Source organism: Oncorhynchus mykiss, chromosome 9 (genome assembly GCF_057628025.1).
Source record: "Oncorhynchus mykiss isolate SJ-2025 chromosome 9, ASM5762802v1, whole genome shotgun sequence".
Classification (NCBI taxonomy): Eukaryota; Metazoa; Chordata; class Actinopteri; order Salmoniformes; family Salmonidae; genus Oncorhynchus; species Oncorhynchus mykiss.
In genome coordinates, this window is record NC_143030.1 from 25,815,641 (window position 1) to 25,832,888 (window position 17,248).

At 45.9% G+C, this 17,248-nt stretch overlaps 1 protein-coding gene across 3 annotated transcripts in view; it reads right to left on the reverse strand.

Annotated features, from left to right (window-relative positions):
* The window catches only part of LOC110531746 (synaptopodin 2a), a 57,757-nt gene that overhangs the window by 22,403 nt on the left and 18,106 nt on the right, over nt 1-17,248 (reverse strand). For all 3 annotated transcript variants that reach the window (XM_090183831.1, XM_090183836.1, XM_021615138.3), the window contains exon 2: nt 5,505-5,656. In XM_090183831.1, the coding sequence (XP_090039957.1) occupies nt 5,505-5,656 (152 nt within the window). The remainder of the gene's footprint in view (nt 1-5,504; nt 5,657-17,248) is intronic.

The window sequence follows — 17,248 nt, forward strand, 5'->3', positions numbered from 1 at the left end:
ACAGTCTATCACAGTGCCATCCGTTTTGTCACCAAAGCCCCATATACTACCCACCACTGTGACCTGTACGCTCTTGTTGGCTGGCCCTCGCTTCATATTCGTCGCCAAACCCACTGGCACCAGGTCATCTATAAGTCTTTGCTAGGAGGCTATTCTGTAAATGACATCGCCGAAGTCAAGGATCGGTAGGATAGTCAGTGTTACGAGGGTATGTTTGGCAGCATGAGTGAAGGATGCTTTGTTGCGAAATAGGAAGCCGATTCTAGATTTAATTTTGGATTGGAGATGCTTAATGTGAGTCTGGAAGGAGAGTTTACAGTCTAACCAGACACCTAGGTATTTGTAGTTGTCCACATATTCTAAGTCAGAAATGTCCAGAGTAGTGAAGGTGTGAGCAGCGATCGGTTGAATAGCATGCATTTAGTTTTACTTGCATTTAAGAGCAGTTGGAGGCCAAGAAAGGAGAGTTGTATGGCATTGAAGCTCGTCTGAAGCTCGTCTGAAGCTCGTCTGGAGGTTAGTTAACACAGTGTCCAAAGAAAGGCCAGATGTAACGGCTCTCCTCTTCGTCTGATGATGAGGAATAGGAATCATCGGACCAACACGCAGCATGGTAAGTGTTCATAGTAAATTTAATGAAATAAACTGAACACTGAATGACAAAAAACAACAAAGAGAGTGAATGACATGAAACAGTCCTGTAAGGTGAAAAACCACAAAACAGGAAACAACTACCCACAAAACCCACGTGGGCAAGAGTTACCTAAGTATGGTTCTCAATCAGAGACAACGATACACAGCTATCCCTGGTTGAGAAACATACCCGGCCAAAAACAAAGAAATACAAAATCATAGAAAAAGGTGCAAAAGGTGCAAAACCTGACTCTAAAGGGGAGGGTCCGGGTGGGCCTTCCTTACGGCGGCGGCTCTGGTGCGGGACGTGGACCCCGCTCCACCTCAGTCTTGGCCCACTTAGGTGGCGCCCCTGGCGTGGGGACCCTTGCAGCGGGTCCCGGACTGAAGACCCTCGTAGAGGGCGCCACTGGACTGAGGGGCGCGTCTGGACTGAGGGGCGCGTCTGGACTGAGGGGCGCCTCTGGACTGAGGGGCGCCTCTGGACTGAGGGGCTGCGAGTCTGGCGGCTCCGGAGTGAAGGGCGACTCTGTCAGCTCCGGAGTGAAGGGCGACTCTGGCGGCTCCGGAGTGAAGGGCGGCTCTGGCGGCCCCGGAGTGAAGGGCGGCTATGGCGGCTCCGGAGTGAAAGGCGGCTCTGGTGGCTCTGGTGCCTCCGGACTGACGGGCGGCTCTGTCAGCTCCGGACAGACGGGCGGCTCTGGCAGCTCCGGACAGACGGGCGGCTCTGGCAGCTCAGTTCTGGCTGGATGCCAGCTTCCACCCGGCAAATGCGGAACGCTGACACCGAGCACACCGGCCTGTGAATACTCGGCTGAGACACAGTGCGCATCACCCCATAGCATGGGGCCTGATCAGTCACATGCTCGACCCGGTAAGGGGTGGGCTCAGGTCTCCAACCTGACTCTGCCACACTCCCCGTGTGTCACCCCCAAAAAATGTATTGGGGCTGCCTCTCGGGCTTCCTCGCCAGCCGTGTTCCCTCGTAAACGCTGGTTCCCTTCTCCTGCTGCCTCCGCTCTCCTGGCTGCCTCCACCTGTTCCCATGGGATGCGATCCCTTCCAGCCAGGATCTCCTCCCATGTGTAGGATCCCTTCCCGTCCAGAATGTCCTCCCATGTCCATTCCTCCTTTTCTCCACGCTGCTTGGTTCGTTTGTGGTGTGTAGTTCTGTAACGCCTCTCATCTTCGTCTGATGATGAGGAATAGGAATCATCGGACCAACACGCAGCATGGTAAGTGTTCATAGTAAATTTAGTGAAATAAAATGAATGACAAAAAACAACAAAGAGAGTGAACGACACAAAACAACTACCCACAAAACCCATGTGGGCATAGAGCTACCTAAGTATGGTCCTCAATCAGAGACAACGATAGACAGCTGTCCCTGATTGAGAACCATACCCGGCCAAAACAAAGAAATACAAAAATCATAGATAACAAAACATAGAATGCCCACCCCAAATCACACCCTGACCAAACCAAATACAGACATAAAAAGGCTCTCTAGGGTCAGGACATGACAATACCCCCCCCCCCCCCCCACAAAGGTGCAGACGCTGGCCGCAAAGCCTGAACCTATAGGGGAGGGTCTGGGTGGGCATCTATCTGTGGTGGTGGCTCAGGTGCGGGACACAGACGCCGGTGTGGAGAACCTCGCCGCCGCCCCCGGACTGGGCACCCTCGTTGCTGCGGGTCCCGGACTGGGCACCCTCGTTGCTGCGGGTCCCGGACTGGGCACCCTCGTTGTTGCGGGCCCCGGACTGGGCAAACTCGTTGCTGCGGGCCCCGGACTGGGCACCCTCGTTGCTGCGGGCCCCGGACTGGGCACCCTCGTTGCTGCGGCCCCCGGACTGGAGACCGTCTCTGGAGGCTCCGAACTGGAGTCCGTCTCTGGAGGCTCCGGACTGGAGGCCGTCTCTGGAGGCTCCGGACTGGAGGCCGTCGCTTGAGGCTCCGGACTGGAGACCGTCTCTGGAGGCTCCGGACTGGAGACCGTCTCTGGAGGCTCCGGACTGGAGGCCGTCGCTGGAGGCTCCGGACTGGAGGCCGTCGCTGGAGGCTCCGGACTGGAGGCCGTCTCTGGAGGCTCCGGACTGGAGGCCGTCTCTGGAGGCTCCGGACTGGAGGCCGTCGCTGGAGGCTCCGGACTGGCGGCCGTCGCTGGAGGCTCCGGACTGGCGGCCGTCGCTGGAGGCTCCGGACTGACGGCCGTCGCTGGAGGCTCCGGACTGACGGCCGTCGCTGGAGGCTCCGGACTGGAGGGCGTCGCTGGAGGCTCCGGACTGGAGGGCGTCGCTGGAGGCTCCGGACTGGAGGCCCTTGTTGGAGGCTTCGTGCCATGTCTCACCACTAGAGGCTTCCTGCCATGACTACTCACTGGAGGCTTCTTGCCATGGATCATCACTGGAGGCTTCGTGCCATGGATCATCACTGGAGGTCTCGAGCTAAGAGCCTACACAACCCGTCCTGGCTGAATGGTGACTTTGGCCCGGCACGTGCGGGGCGCAGGCACAGGACGCACTGGGCTGTGCAGACGCACTGGAGACACAGTGCGCAGAGCCGCCGCAGGATATCCTGGGCCGTAGAGACGTACTGGAGGTCTGGAGAGCAGGACTGGCACAATCCTTTCTGGCTGGATGCTCACCCTAGCCCGGCAGATGCGGGGAGCTGGGATGTAGCGCACCGGGCTAAGAATGCGTACTGGAGACACCGTTCTGCCAACAAATTTTCTATAGGATTTAGGTCAGGGTTTTGTGATGGCCACTCCAATACCTTAACTTTGTTGTCCTTAAGCCATTTTGCCACAACTTTGAAAGTATGCTTGGGGTCAATGTCCATTTGGAAGACCCATTTGCAACCAAGCTTTAACTTCCTGACTAATGTCTTGAGATGTTGCTTCAATACATCCACATAATTTCCCCTCCTCGTCACGCCATCTATTTTGTGAAGTGCACCAGTCCTTCCTGCAGCAAAGCACCCTCACACCATGATTCTGTCACACCCGAGTAGTGGATTTAAAAAAGGATTCTAGCTTTCACTTGGATTCACCTGGTCCGTCTATTTCATGGTAAGAGCAGGTGTTCATATTGTTTTGGACACTTGTGAAAGTGAATATGTCCCCATACTTTTGGCCCCCTAAAGTGAAGGGACTATGTACAAAAAGTGCTGTCATTTCTAAACAATTCACCTGATATGAAAATAACCTCAAATGAAAGCTGACAGTTTGCACTTTGTCTGCATTGTATCATTTCAAATCCAAAGTGCTGGATGTGTCACTGTCCCAATACTTTTGGAGCTCACTGTATGTGTTCCCTTAAATATGGGCATCGGCACAAATATCCGATGGCACACCAGACACGCATGGTGTGTGAGGCCCACTGAGTAACTGTTTAAAAGCTGCTTGTTGAGTGTGCACACAAATCTGCAACAGCTGGTTCGTCAGCAGCCAAGACACTCAAAGGTCAACGCACTTACCAATGAACCACTATCTGTCCGTCCGGCCACCATGTTCCAGGCCACTCAACCGTGTACATGCAATTTTACAATGGTTGGGTCTAATCCTGAATGCTGATTGGTTAAAACCGCATTCCAGCCGGTGTCTATTCCACAAGTGGTCGTTAAAATGCAATCCACTGTCTCATCATCCCAGCCAGGCAACTTGATCTCCACTATAAAAAGCATCTAGACATTAACTCACATTTATTTTAGACTAACATCTACTTTTCAAGAGCGGAGATTTGTATAAACCTTACTGTCTGTCTGACTTTTGCAGCATTGTTTCAATATTCAAATTCGTTCTCCTGCTGTCCTATAGTAATGAATGTGTCGGGACGAGAGACAGGCAGGCAACGTTTCTCAGCCAGTTAAAATCATGAATCAGGTGGCATCATTTTTATGGATATATACAAAAAATAATAATAATTCAAAAGGTCAAATGAAATGCAGCTAATTTGCAGTCTTTCCAGATTCAGTTTGGAGTGATTGTGTTACTGTAGCTGCGTTGTTGGCTAGCTCCTCTGAACAACAGTGTCCTGACGAGTGAGCACATTTTCCATGCCAGGCGAAATCATTGGCTCATTGTTATGGATGTATCCAAATAAATGTCACTAGAAAACAGCTTAAACAAATGCAAATGCAGCTACTTTGCTGTTATTCTGGCTGCACGTTTTGGCGTGACTCTAAATTAGCCGTAGTTCTCTAGCTAGCAAGCAAGGTATAAGAATCTTGCCAGGCAATATGGAAATGGAACATTTAGAACGATTGACTGGATGCAGAACTAGCAACCCTAGATTTGTGTCGGGACTATATCTTGTAGAAGGATGAAATAGTATACATTAATTAATCAGAATAAAGTCTTTAATGAAAATATGTCAATTGTTATTTTAATATGTTGGTAACCCATTATATAAAAGTGATAATACTCTTGAAGCCGGTGTTTGGAGGATATATTGGCATGGTTTGCCGGCCCTCAACTTACTGTAGCCTCGGGCCGAACAACACCCGTGCCAATATATCCTCCAAACACTGGCTTCTCTGCCATTATCACTTAAATAATACACTAGTGCTTGCTGTGTTGTGTTGAACCATGCCCTGTAGTATATGACCCAGTTTATCACACCAATGCAACATTAAGTTATGAGAGCATTGACATAAGCCTGGATAAACCTGTAGCACCCCATGGTTGTGGTGTTAACTTGGCAGTCATTGTTTCCAAAAAAGAAAACGAATCAAAAGGCTAAGTATATTTTGGGGTATATAATTCTGGATATTATGTGCAGACCCTGGTTTGAGAAACCATGGTGTAGTTAATGGTGTAGTTAAAATGGTGTAGTTAATGGTGTAGTTAAAAATCCAGCCTTTGGGGTTACCTTTTGACCAGTAATTGCAGGCAGTTGACGCAGGCGTCAATGAGAGCAATAGCTTCTGGGAGGGAAAGGTCACCGCAGGGTTCTCCATTCAGCGACACCACCTCATCCCCCTCACAAACTCCAGCCAGGGTCGCACGACCCCCCTCTTCCACCTACGGAATGACAAGCAGTGGTGAGTCCCCAGGACATGCCTCACAATAACTATTCACCTACACCTATTATTAAGGTTAGTGTATTTACTTTATGTAACTGAGGTAGTTTTGGCCAACCACAGTTGTTTGATGAGTAACATTGCCTGAGATCTGAAGGCTTGTGTTAGCTCACCGAGTTATTGCCTAGGACTTTATTGAAGCAGGCTAACACAGCCGTTTGCCACAAAAGATACCCAGGTTCAAACTCCACATGACTGTAGGTAACATTTTCAATAGGACATTTACGTGGATAAAAGACAGAAAACTGGACTATGAGGACAGTCAGTCAAACAGTTTTAGTATGTTTAACCAACTGGATATCGGGTCATTGGCAAGACTTGCGATGATGTTAGTGATGCATTAAGCCAACTATTTTGTGTCACTGGTCTACACACTACCCCATAATGTCAAATAGGAATTATGGTTTTGGAAATGTTTACAAATTAATTTAAAATGAAATGCTTAAATGTCTTAAGTCAATAAGTATTCAACCCCTTTGTTATTAAGGCAAGCCTAAATAAGTTCAGGAGTTTTTGAACGACTGCCTCATCTCTGTACCACACACATACAATTATCTTTAAGGTCCGACAGTTGAGCAGTGCATTTTAATCACAGATTCAACCACAAACAAGGGCACATTTTTTGTTGTTGTTGAAAAAGCAGAAATGTACCATCTCTTTGAGTAGTGAATTACTAATTACACTTTGGATGGTGTATCAATGCAACCAGTCACTACAAAGATACAAGCGTCCTTCCTAACTCAGTTGCCGGAAAGGAAGGCAACCGCTCAGGGATTTCACCATGAGGCCAATGGTGACTTTAAAACAGTTACCAAGTTTAATGGCTGTGATAGGAAAAAACTGAGGGCAGATCAATAACATTGTAGGTACTCCACAATACTAACCTAATTGACAGAGTCAAAAGAAGGAAGCCTGTACATAACATGCATCCTGGTTGCAACAAGGCACTAAAGTAAAACTGCAAAGAATGTGGCAATGCAATTAACTTTTTGTCCTGACTATAAAGTGTTATGTTTTGGGCAAATCCAATACAACACATTACTGAGTACAACTCTCCATATTTTCAAGCATAGTGGTGGCTGCATCATGTCATGGGTATGCTTGTAATATTAAGGACTGGTTCAGTCGGCTTTCCACCAGACGCTGGGAGATGAATTCACCTTTCAGCAGGACAACATAAAACACAAAGCCAAATCTACACTGGAGTTGCTTACCAAGAAGACAGTGAATGTTCCTGAGTTGCCGAGTTAGGGTTTTGACTTAAATCTGCTTGAAAATCTATGGCAAGACTTGAAAATGGTTGCTAAGCAATGATCAACAACCAATTTCAGAGAGCTTGAATCATTTTTAAAAGAATAATGGGCAAATGTTGCACAATCCAGGTGTGGAAAGCTCTTAGAGACTTGCTGTTTTATGCAGCCCTCCTGAGAGGACATGTCTATCCCCTCTCCTATGCGAAGACTGAGGCCATGGAGATCTACATACTGGAGAGCCTCCAGCAGGGTTTTATCTGCCCCTCTACATCACCAGCCTCCTCAATCTTATTTTGTGTTAAAAAGAAAGATGGGGGACTGCGCCCCTACACTGAACAAAGCAACCATTAAGTTCAGCTATCCTTTCCTCCTCATCTCAACCATCATCGAGCAAATGCATGGTGCGCAGTACTTCACCAAACTGGACTTGAGGAGCACTTACAATCTAGTATCTCATAATGCCCTTTGGCCTGTCTAATGCTCCTTCAGTCTTCCAGAACTTTATTAACAAACTGTTTCGGGACATGCTGGGATGGGGCGTAGTTGTTTATATAGATTACATTTTGGTCTATTCTCCTGACCGCGCCCAACATGTCTCGTTAGTCAGGTCTGTGCTGGGAAGACTGTTGGAGCATGATCTATATGTTATACAAGAGCAATATTTATTTTTCCACCGGTCCTTGTCCTTTTTGGGCTACCTCACATCCACGGAGTGGATATGGAGAAGCAACGCGTCAGCGCAGTCAGGTCATGGTCCATCCATAACTCTGTGAAAGCAGTCCAACGATTCCTGGGGGTTGCCACCTATTTCCGAAGTTTCTTCCGGGGCTTCAGCACGGTGGTCGCGCCTCTTACCTCCCTGCTGAGAGGAGGTCCCCAGCGGCTTCGTTGGTCGGAGGCGGAGAGGGCATTTGAGACACTGAAGGCATGCTTCACCACTGCTCCCGTACTGGCACATCCCGAGCACTCAATTCCCTTCATCGTCGAGGTGGATGCCGTCGAAGTAGGAGTCGGGGCAGCGCATAGAAAACCCCTCCCAAGCTGTGGCCCTGAGACTTCTACTCCAAGCAGCTGAGCCCCGCCCAGAGGAACTACAACTTAGGGGACCTGGGAACTCTTGGTGGTCAAGAAGGCTCTGAAGGCAAGGAGGCACTGGTTGGAGAGGTCCAAACATCCTTTCCTGGTGTGGATGGACCACCGCAACCTGGAGTACATCAGGGCAACCAAGAGGCTAAACCCGAGACAGGCCAGGTGGGCTCTATTCTTCGCCAGGTTCCAATTCACGCTTTCTTATAGGCCAGGCTCGAAGAACGTGAAGGTGGACACCCTGTCTCAGACCGAGGCCCCTGTGGTGGACGAGTGGTTTCGGCGCACTGAGGAGACCTGGAACGCTGCACACACTCGTCTCCAGCGGGCCATGTGTCAGAACAAGGAACATACCGACCACCACCACAGTGAGGCACCTGTCCTTCTCTCCAGGCGACCAGGTCTGGCTCTCCACCCAGAACCTGCCCCTCCGCCTGCCCTGCCGGAAGCTGAGCCTGCGGTTTGTGGGGGTTATTGAGGGTTATTGAGGTAACGTACCGTTTGCAACTCCCTGTTGATTATCGCATTAACAGGACTTTTCATGTGTCTCTCCTCAGGCCAGTGGTGCCTGGTCTCCTCGCTGAGGCTGGACCCAGTGATGCCCCGGCTCTTCCTCTGGACATCAAGGCAGGTCCGGCGTACTCGGTCCGTGAAGTCCTGGATTTGAGGCATCGGGCGGGGCGTCACCAGTACCTCATCGACTGGGAGGGGTACGGCACAGGGGAGCGGTGCTGGGTTCGTGTGGTGGACATCCTGGACGCTTCGCTGACCAGGAATTTTCACAGTCGGCGCCTGACCGACCCGCACCGTGTCCCTGTGGTCATCCCCGAGGCCGGTGTCATCCCGCTGCTAGTGCAGCATGTCAGGGGGGGTACTGTCATGGATCCCCCCGGTACTGCTGCTCATTCCGTTCACCAGCTCCAGAGGTCAACGTCACCGGCCTTCTATGCGTCACTGAACTGGATTCATTACCACCAACCCCGGACTGTCTTGTCTCATTATGTACGCCTGGTTCCCATTCACCCTGATTAGTATGTGTATATAGGTGCCCTCTGTTCCCCATTGTCCTTGTCAAATCAAACTTTATTTGTCACATGCGCCGAATACAACAAGTGTAGACCTTACCGTGAAATGCTTACTTCCGAGCCCTTAACCAACAGTACAGTTCAAGAAGAGTTAAGAAAACATTTACCAAATAAACTATTATAAAAAGAACACAATAACATAACAATAACGAGGCTATATACAGGAGGTACCGGTACCGAGTCAGTTTGTGGGGGTACAGATTAGAGTTAATTTGTACATGTAGGTAGGGGTGAAGTGACTATGCAGAGATAATAAACAGTTTTTACAAACATCCTCAAAGATTGAGGATCTGGGGAACCATGCAAAATCTTTTCAGTCTACTGAGGGGGAAAAAGTTTTGTCGTGTCCTCTTCACGACTGTCTTGGTGTGTTTGGACCATGATAGATTGTTGGTGATGTGGACACCAAGGAACTTGAAACTCTTGACCCACTCCACTACAGCCCTGTTGATGAGAATGGTGGCCTGTTCGCCTTGCCTTTTCCTGTAGTTCACAATCAGCTCCTTTGTCTTGCTCACATTGAGGGAGAGGTTGTTATCCTGGCACCACACTGCCAGTTCTCTGACCTCCTCCCTATAGGCTGTCTCATCGTTGTTGGTGATCAGGCCTACCACTGTTTTGTCATCAGCAAACGTAATGATTTTGTTGGAATCATGTTTCTCCACACAGTCATGGGTGAACAGGAAGTACAGGAGGGGACTAAGTACACACCCCTGAGGGGCCCCAGTATTGAGGATCAGCGTGGCAGATGTGCAGTTGCCTACCCTTACCACCTGGGGGCGGCCCGTTAGCAAGTCCAGGATCAAGTTGCAGAGGGAGGTGTTTAGTCCCAGGGTCCTTAGCTTAGTTATGAGCTTTGTGGGCACTATGGTGTTGAACAGTGAGCTGTAGTCAATGAACAGCATTCTCACATAGGTGTTCCTATTGTCCAGGTGGGAAAGGGCAGTGTGGAGTGCGATTGAGATTGCGTCATTTTGGATCCGTTGGGGCGGTATGCGAATTGGAGTGGGTCTAGGGTATCCGGGAGGATGCTGTTGATGTGAGCCATGACCAGCCTTTCAAAGCACTTCACGGCTACCGGCGGTAATCATTTAGGCAGGTTACCTTCGCTTCCTTGGGCACAGGGACTATGGTGGTCTGCTTGAAACATGTAGGTATTGCAGACTTAGTCAGGGAGAGGTTGAAAATGTCAGTGAAGACACCAGTTGGTCCACGCATGCTTTGAGTACAAGTCCTAGTAATCCATCTGGCCCCGCGGCTTTGTGAAATGTTAACCTATTTAAAAGTCTTGCTCACATCGGCTACCAAGAGAGTTATCACACAGTCATCCAGAACAGCTGGTGCTCTCGTGCATGCATCAGTGTTGTTTGCCTCAAAGCGAGCATAAAAAGCATTTAGCTTGCCTGGTAGGCTCACGTCACTGGGCAGTTCGCGTCTGCTTTTCCCTTTGTAGTTCGTAATAGTTTTCAAACCCTGCCACATCCGATGAGCATCAGAGCCAGTGTAGTAGGATTCAATCTTAATCCTGTATTGATGCTTTGCTTGTTTGATTGTTCGTCTGAGGGCATAGCGAGATTTCTTATAGGCGTCCAGATTAGTGTGCCGCTCCTTGAAAGCGGCAGCTCCAGCCTTTCGCTTGATGCAGATGTTGCTTGTAATCCATGGCTTCTGGTTGGGATATGTACGTACGGTCACTGTGGGGACTTCGTCGTTGATGCATTTATTGCACTTATTGATGAAGCCGATGATTGAGGTTGTATACACCTCAATGCCATTGGATGAATCCAGGAACATATTCCAGTCTGTGCTATCAAAACTGTAGTCCTGTAGAGTAGAGTAGCATCCCGTCATCTGACCACTTCCGTATTGAGCGATTCACTGCTACTTACTACTTTAATTTATGCTTGTAAGCAGAAATCTGGAGGATATAATTATGGTCAGATTTGCCAAATGGAGGGCAAGGGAGAGTTTGTATGCATCTCTGTGTGTGGAGTAAAGGTGGCCTCTGGTTGCACATGTGACATGCTAGTAAAAATGTGGTAAAACTGATTTAAGTTTGCCTGCATTAAAGTCCCCGGCCACTAGGAGCACCACTTCTGGTGAGCATTTTCTTGTTTGCTTATGGCATTATAGAGTTGGTTGAGTGCGGTCTTAGTGCCAGCATCCGCCTGTGGTGGTAAATAGACTGCTACAAATAATATAGATTGCTACAAATAATATAGATGAGAACTCTCTTGGTAGATAGAGTACCTTATGATAAGCTGTAGACCACACTACCTCCGGCAAAAAATACCTTGAGACTTCTTTAATATTAGACATAACTCACCAGCTGTTATTGACAAAAAGACACACACCCCCACCCTTCGTCTTACCAGACGTAGCTTCTCTCTTCTGCCGGTGCATTGAAAATCCCTCCAGCTCTATATTATCAGTGTCGTCGTTCAGCCACGACTCGGTGAAACAGAAGATATTACAGTTTTTAATGTCCCGTTGGTAGGATAATCATAAATCATCCATTTTATATTCCAATGATTGCATGTTAGCAAGTAGAATTGATGGCAGTGGGAGTTTACTCGCTCGCTTACGGATTCTCTTTTCTTCATGCAAATGTCGGGGATCAGGGCCTGTTCCTGGGAGAGCAGTATATCTTTCTCATCGGACTCGTTAAAGGAAAGCTTCTTCAAGTTGCGGTGAGTAATCCCAGTTCTGATGTCCAAAAGTTATTCTTTGTCATAAGAGAAGATAGCAGGAACATTATGTACAAAATCAGTAAAGAAATAAGTAACAAACAACGCAAAAAACAAACAGAATAGAACAATTGGTTATGAGCATGTAAAATGTCATCCATCCTCTTCGACGCCATCTTGTTCCATTTACACCTCGCTCTTTTGTTTGGGTGGAGAAATGAAAAACCCTATTACGTATTCCTGCACTTGTCTCCTATCATTATACAGTGTGACACTTACCCAGAAAGACTCACAGTTGTATTTGCTGCCAAGGGTGTTTCTACAAAGTTTTGACTCGGGGGAGTGAATACTTAAGCAAATTATATATTTCTGTATTTCATTTTGATTACATTTGCAGAAAAATATGTCATTATAGGTTATTGTGTGTAGATAGGTGAGAAAAAAATATATCATAAAGAATAAAGATAAAGAATCACCGACAAGGACATGAGGGGGAAGAGAGGGTTAAATAAACAACATGTAATTGATGGGATTGGAACCAGGTGTGATGGAAGACAAAACCAAAGGAAAATGAAAACAGGATCGATGATTGAAAAGGTCGGAAAATAAAAAGGTCGGTGACTTCGACCGGCCGAACGCTGCCCAAACAAGGAGAGGGACCAACTTCGGCAGAAGTCGTGACAGTGTGAATATTTTATGAAGGCACTTTTTTGTTATATATGTTTGTCATGTTTCTTCTGTTGGGAAGAGAATATGATGTTATGCAGAAAAATATGTTGGTAGGACAAGGCTATGTATGTTTGAGCACATGGAAGTCAGTCATTTATGTTTACTATAGGTTAATGAGGTTTTACGAATGTGATGTGACTAAAATGAAAGGCCATTTAGTTGACTAAAATGGCCCACTGTTTTCGTCATTAACTACACTAAATCATTATTCAACTGACAAAAATGTGACCAAGACTAAATTATATTTTAGTCAAACTGACTAAGACTATACTAAACCTAAAAAAAGAGTGCCAAAATGAACACTGGCCTTAAGTCAAATGTCTTTATTGATATGAGTCCAACTGGAACCTCGATTAAGAATATCATTGACTTAGATGACAGCACAACAATACATGACAATACTACTCCACACCATACATCTTCGGTGTAACTGCTGACAGAAAAGTTGGGATAAGAAATCACCACTGTATTCACATGTTAACCCAGTGCATATCCCAATGCTAGTGTGACCGGCCAGTGTACAGTCGTGGCCAAAAGTTTTGAGAATTACACAAATATTAATTTCATCAGAGAACCCCTTTCCGATTGTTTGGGGCATCCGGAAAAAAGCTTGTCTGGAGAAGACAAGGTGAGCGCTACCATCAGTCCTGTGTCATGCCAACGGTAAAGCATCCTGAGACCATTCATGTGTGGGGTTGCCTCTCAGCCAAGGGAGTGGGCTCACTCACAATTTTGCCTAAGAACACAGCCATGAATAAAGAATGGTACCAACACATCCTCTGAGAGGAACTTCTCCCAACCATCCAGGAACAGTTCTCCCAACCACCCCAGTCCTCAGCCGTCCAATCCCTGTACCTTTTGCAGAATAACAGTCTGTCCCTGATGTTTTTCCTGGAGAGAAGTGGCTTCTTTGCTGCCCTTCTTGACACCAGGCCATCCTCCAAAAGTCTTCGCCTCACTGTGAGTGTAGATGTACTCACACCTGCCTGCTGCCATTCCTGAGCAAGCTCTGTACTGGTGGTGCCCTGATCGCACAGTTGAATCAACTTTAGGAGACGGTCCTGGCGCTTGCTGGACTTTCTTGGGCGCCCTGAAGCCTTCTCACAACAATTGAACCGCTCTCCTTGAAGTTCTTGATGATCCGATAAATGGTTGATTTAGGTGCAATCTTACTGGCAGCAATATCCTTGCCTGTGAAGACCTTTTTGTGCAAAGCAATGATGATGGCACGTGTTTCCTTGCAGATAACCAAGGTTGACAGAGGAAGAACAATGATTCTAAGCACCACCCTCCTTTTGAAGCTTCCAGTCTGTTATTCAAACTCAATCAGCATGACAGAGTGATCTCCAGCCTTCTCATCGTCAACACTCACACCTGTGTTAACGAGAGAATCACTGTCATGATGTCAGCTGGTCCTTTTGTGGCAGGGCTGAAATGCAGTGGAAATGTTTTTTTTGCAATTCAGTTCATTTGCATGGCAAAGAGGGACTTTGCAATTAATTGCAATTCATCCGATCACGCTTCATAACATTCTGGAGTATATGCAAATTGCCATTATACAAACTGAGGCAACAGACTTTGTGAAAATGTATATTTGTGTCATTCTCAAAACTTTTGGCCAAGACTGTAGACAAACCCCGACAGGTCATTTCTCCACTGTCAGAGTTCTGTGACATCAGAGTGTACAGTGTCCACCAGTAAACATACCACAACAGGTGCTCGTCGTGTGACACAACAATGCAAATTGCTGCTTCGTCCAGACCCGTAACCCAGGCATTATGAATAGCCAAGGAGCTGGAGGGTGTTCAGGTGCAGGAGTTGCCACTGACCTTCTCTGGCACTTTAGATATGGCAGTGATACTATATCTACAGCAAGAACACAAGTCAGCTCCGTAATGCTGTCAGCTCCAAACCATGTCAACTCCATAACTCAAGCATCAGGTGAGGTATAATATTAGATGCATGGACATACCTAAAGTAATAGGGACGACATAAGGTCTCAGCTGACACTGATACTTATTTTATTCAATATAACTGTGTCACTTGTGTATTGTTGGCACAGCAATATTAGGTTACTGTACTAATTGAAACTACATTCAACTCTAAAAATATTTGAGAAATACAATGTGGTGGGTACAATTACATCATGTACTGTAGATTAATATAACATACTACTGCAATAACGCTTCACATTATAAAGCTGTAGTAAACCAACTATAAATAGACTGCAGCTAGTTATGGAGTGATACAATTACCACTGTGCTGTGATAAAACAATATAGGGTAAAAGACACACAAACATGTGGTTATTAGTGGAATTAGTAGGATTTGGAAAAAGTTATTCGTTAAAAGGCGAAATCTGTGATTGCTAAATCATTTTTTTTACTTTTCAATTAATGATATACGTGTATCCATGAATTCTTGAAGAATATACCTTATAAATGCATCATGAGCTCAGTTCAACTTGTAGCGGTATTTATTACAAACTGTCGTACCCCATTAGAACCCAAAGTACAAGACTGTTTTACTCCATTGTTTGTAAAGAATGTAATTATAAACAAACACTGTAAATATTTAAAACATGGATAATTTGGCATACATAGCTGTGTCTATGAGAGTGGTTACATTTCTCCAGGCTAATTCCTCAGCAGTTTATCGAAAGAGTAGCGGCTTTGTTATTGTTTGAACTGCAGATTGCCCTTTTAAACAATATCCAGCACTGGCAGTCAATTGCTTATGGTCCGCGTAGCACCTACTGAAATGGCCAGTGTTGTTTAAATGGAGGTTCTCAAGGGGAGTGGAGGCCAAAAGGTGTGCATAGTTATTCATACAAACCATTTATATGCCAGCAAATCATGCAAACGCAACCATCACTTTTCATGGTAGTGAATCTGCTTTGTTCTTTATTAAACTCTCCATTAAATTGTATATTGCACAAATGACCAAAAAAGTGTTTTGAAGCAAAATGGTTTAAAGATATTTTATAATATATCAATTCAAATTAATGATAAGGATCTGTAGTCAACTTTCAACAAAAGAGTAATTGAAACATTGCTTATCATTAAAGCAAATAACAACCATTTCATGGCATCTGTATCCAGCTAATTAAACAACTAAAGCCTCGATTGAAAGCATTCCCCTGGTCACACTTTGTTTGGATATTCCAGCTGTAGATGCTCTACAGATGGTCATACTATCAACAAACTATCTGTTGATAAGCAACTGCTTGCTAAGGTTACGGTTAGGGTAAGGTTTAGAATACGGGTTAAGGTTAGGGTAAAGGCTAAGTTTATGCTTAGGATAAGGGCTAAGGTTAGGGTTAGTAGATAGTCTGTAGAGCATCTACTGTACAGATGCACTATCCAAATAAAGTGTTACCATGTGTGTGGCTACATACGCCGGTGCTCCATTTGAACAAATGTAAAGGGAACCCCTACAGAAAAACTAACTGGTTGAGGTTCCTAGACCCCATAAAATGGTTCATTAATATGAGGGATGTAATAAGCAGAAGTGTGTCATAAATTGTTCACAAAAGGCCATTTATACAGGAATAATTCTATATGTTTCAATGGGGCAGAGAGACGAAACTGGAAAAATGACTCAGTACAGATAATGGCATACATTGGTGTGAAAATGAAATGAACAGATTTGTACTTTGTTATTTTTCAAATATCCCGGTAAATGATACATAAGCATATAAGCATTTACTGCAAATTAACTCTAAAGTGGTAAACCGCATTCTAAACAAAGAAGGCATTCCAAACAGAACATGCCCAACAAATAACGTGTAGGTCTTATATAACATTTACTAATGACATTATTCCCAATTTCATAAACAAATTATACTGAACAAAAATATAAACACAACAAAGTTTTTCTTAAATAGATGAGTATTTATTTCATTTAACTAGGCAAGTCAGTTAAGAGAGAATTCTTATTTACAATGAATGCCTAGGAACAATTGGTTAACTGCCTTGGTCAGGGGCAGAACGACAGATTTTTACCTTGTCAGCTCGGGGATTCAATCTAGCAACCTTTCGGTTACTGGCCCAACGCTCTAACCACTAGGCTACCTGCCGCCCCAGTTACAGTTCATATGAGGAAATCAGTCAATTTAAATAAATAAATTAGGCCCTACTCTATGGATTTTACATGACTAGGATACAGATCTGTTGGTCACAGATACCTTAAAATAAATGGGCCTTACAATGGGCCTCAGGATCTCGTCATGGTATTTTTGTGCATTAAAATTGCCATCAATAAAATGCAATTGGGCTCGTTGTCCGTAGGCTATGCCTGCCCATGGCCAGAAAAAAAAGCCATTGCTTAAAGAAAAAAATAAGCAAACACTTTTGGTGTTTGCCAAAAAGCATGTGGGAGACTCCCCAATCATATGGAAGAAGGTACTCTGGTCAGATGAGACTAAAAGTGAGCTTCTTGGCCATCAAGGAAAACGCTATATCTGCACAAACCCAACACCTCTCATCACCCCGGGAACACCATTGTGAAGCATGGTGGTGGCAGCATCATGCTGTGGAGATGTTGGGAAACTGGTCAGAATTGAAGGAATGATGGATGGTGCTCAATAGGGTTGAGATCCGGTGACTGTGCCCGCCACTCCATTATAGACAGAATAACAACTGAATGCTTCTTCTCTATAGTTCTTGCATATTTTGGAGCTGTGCTTTGGGTCA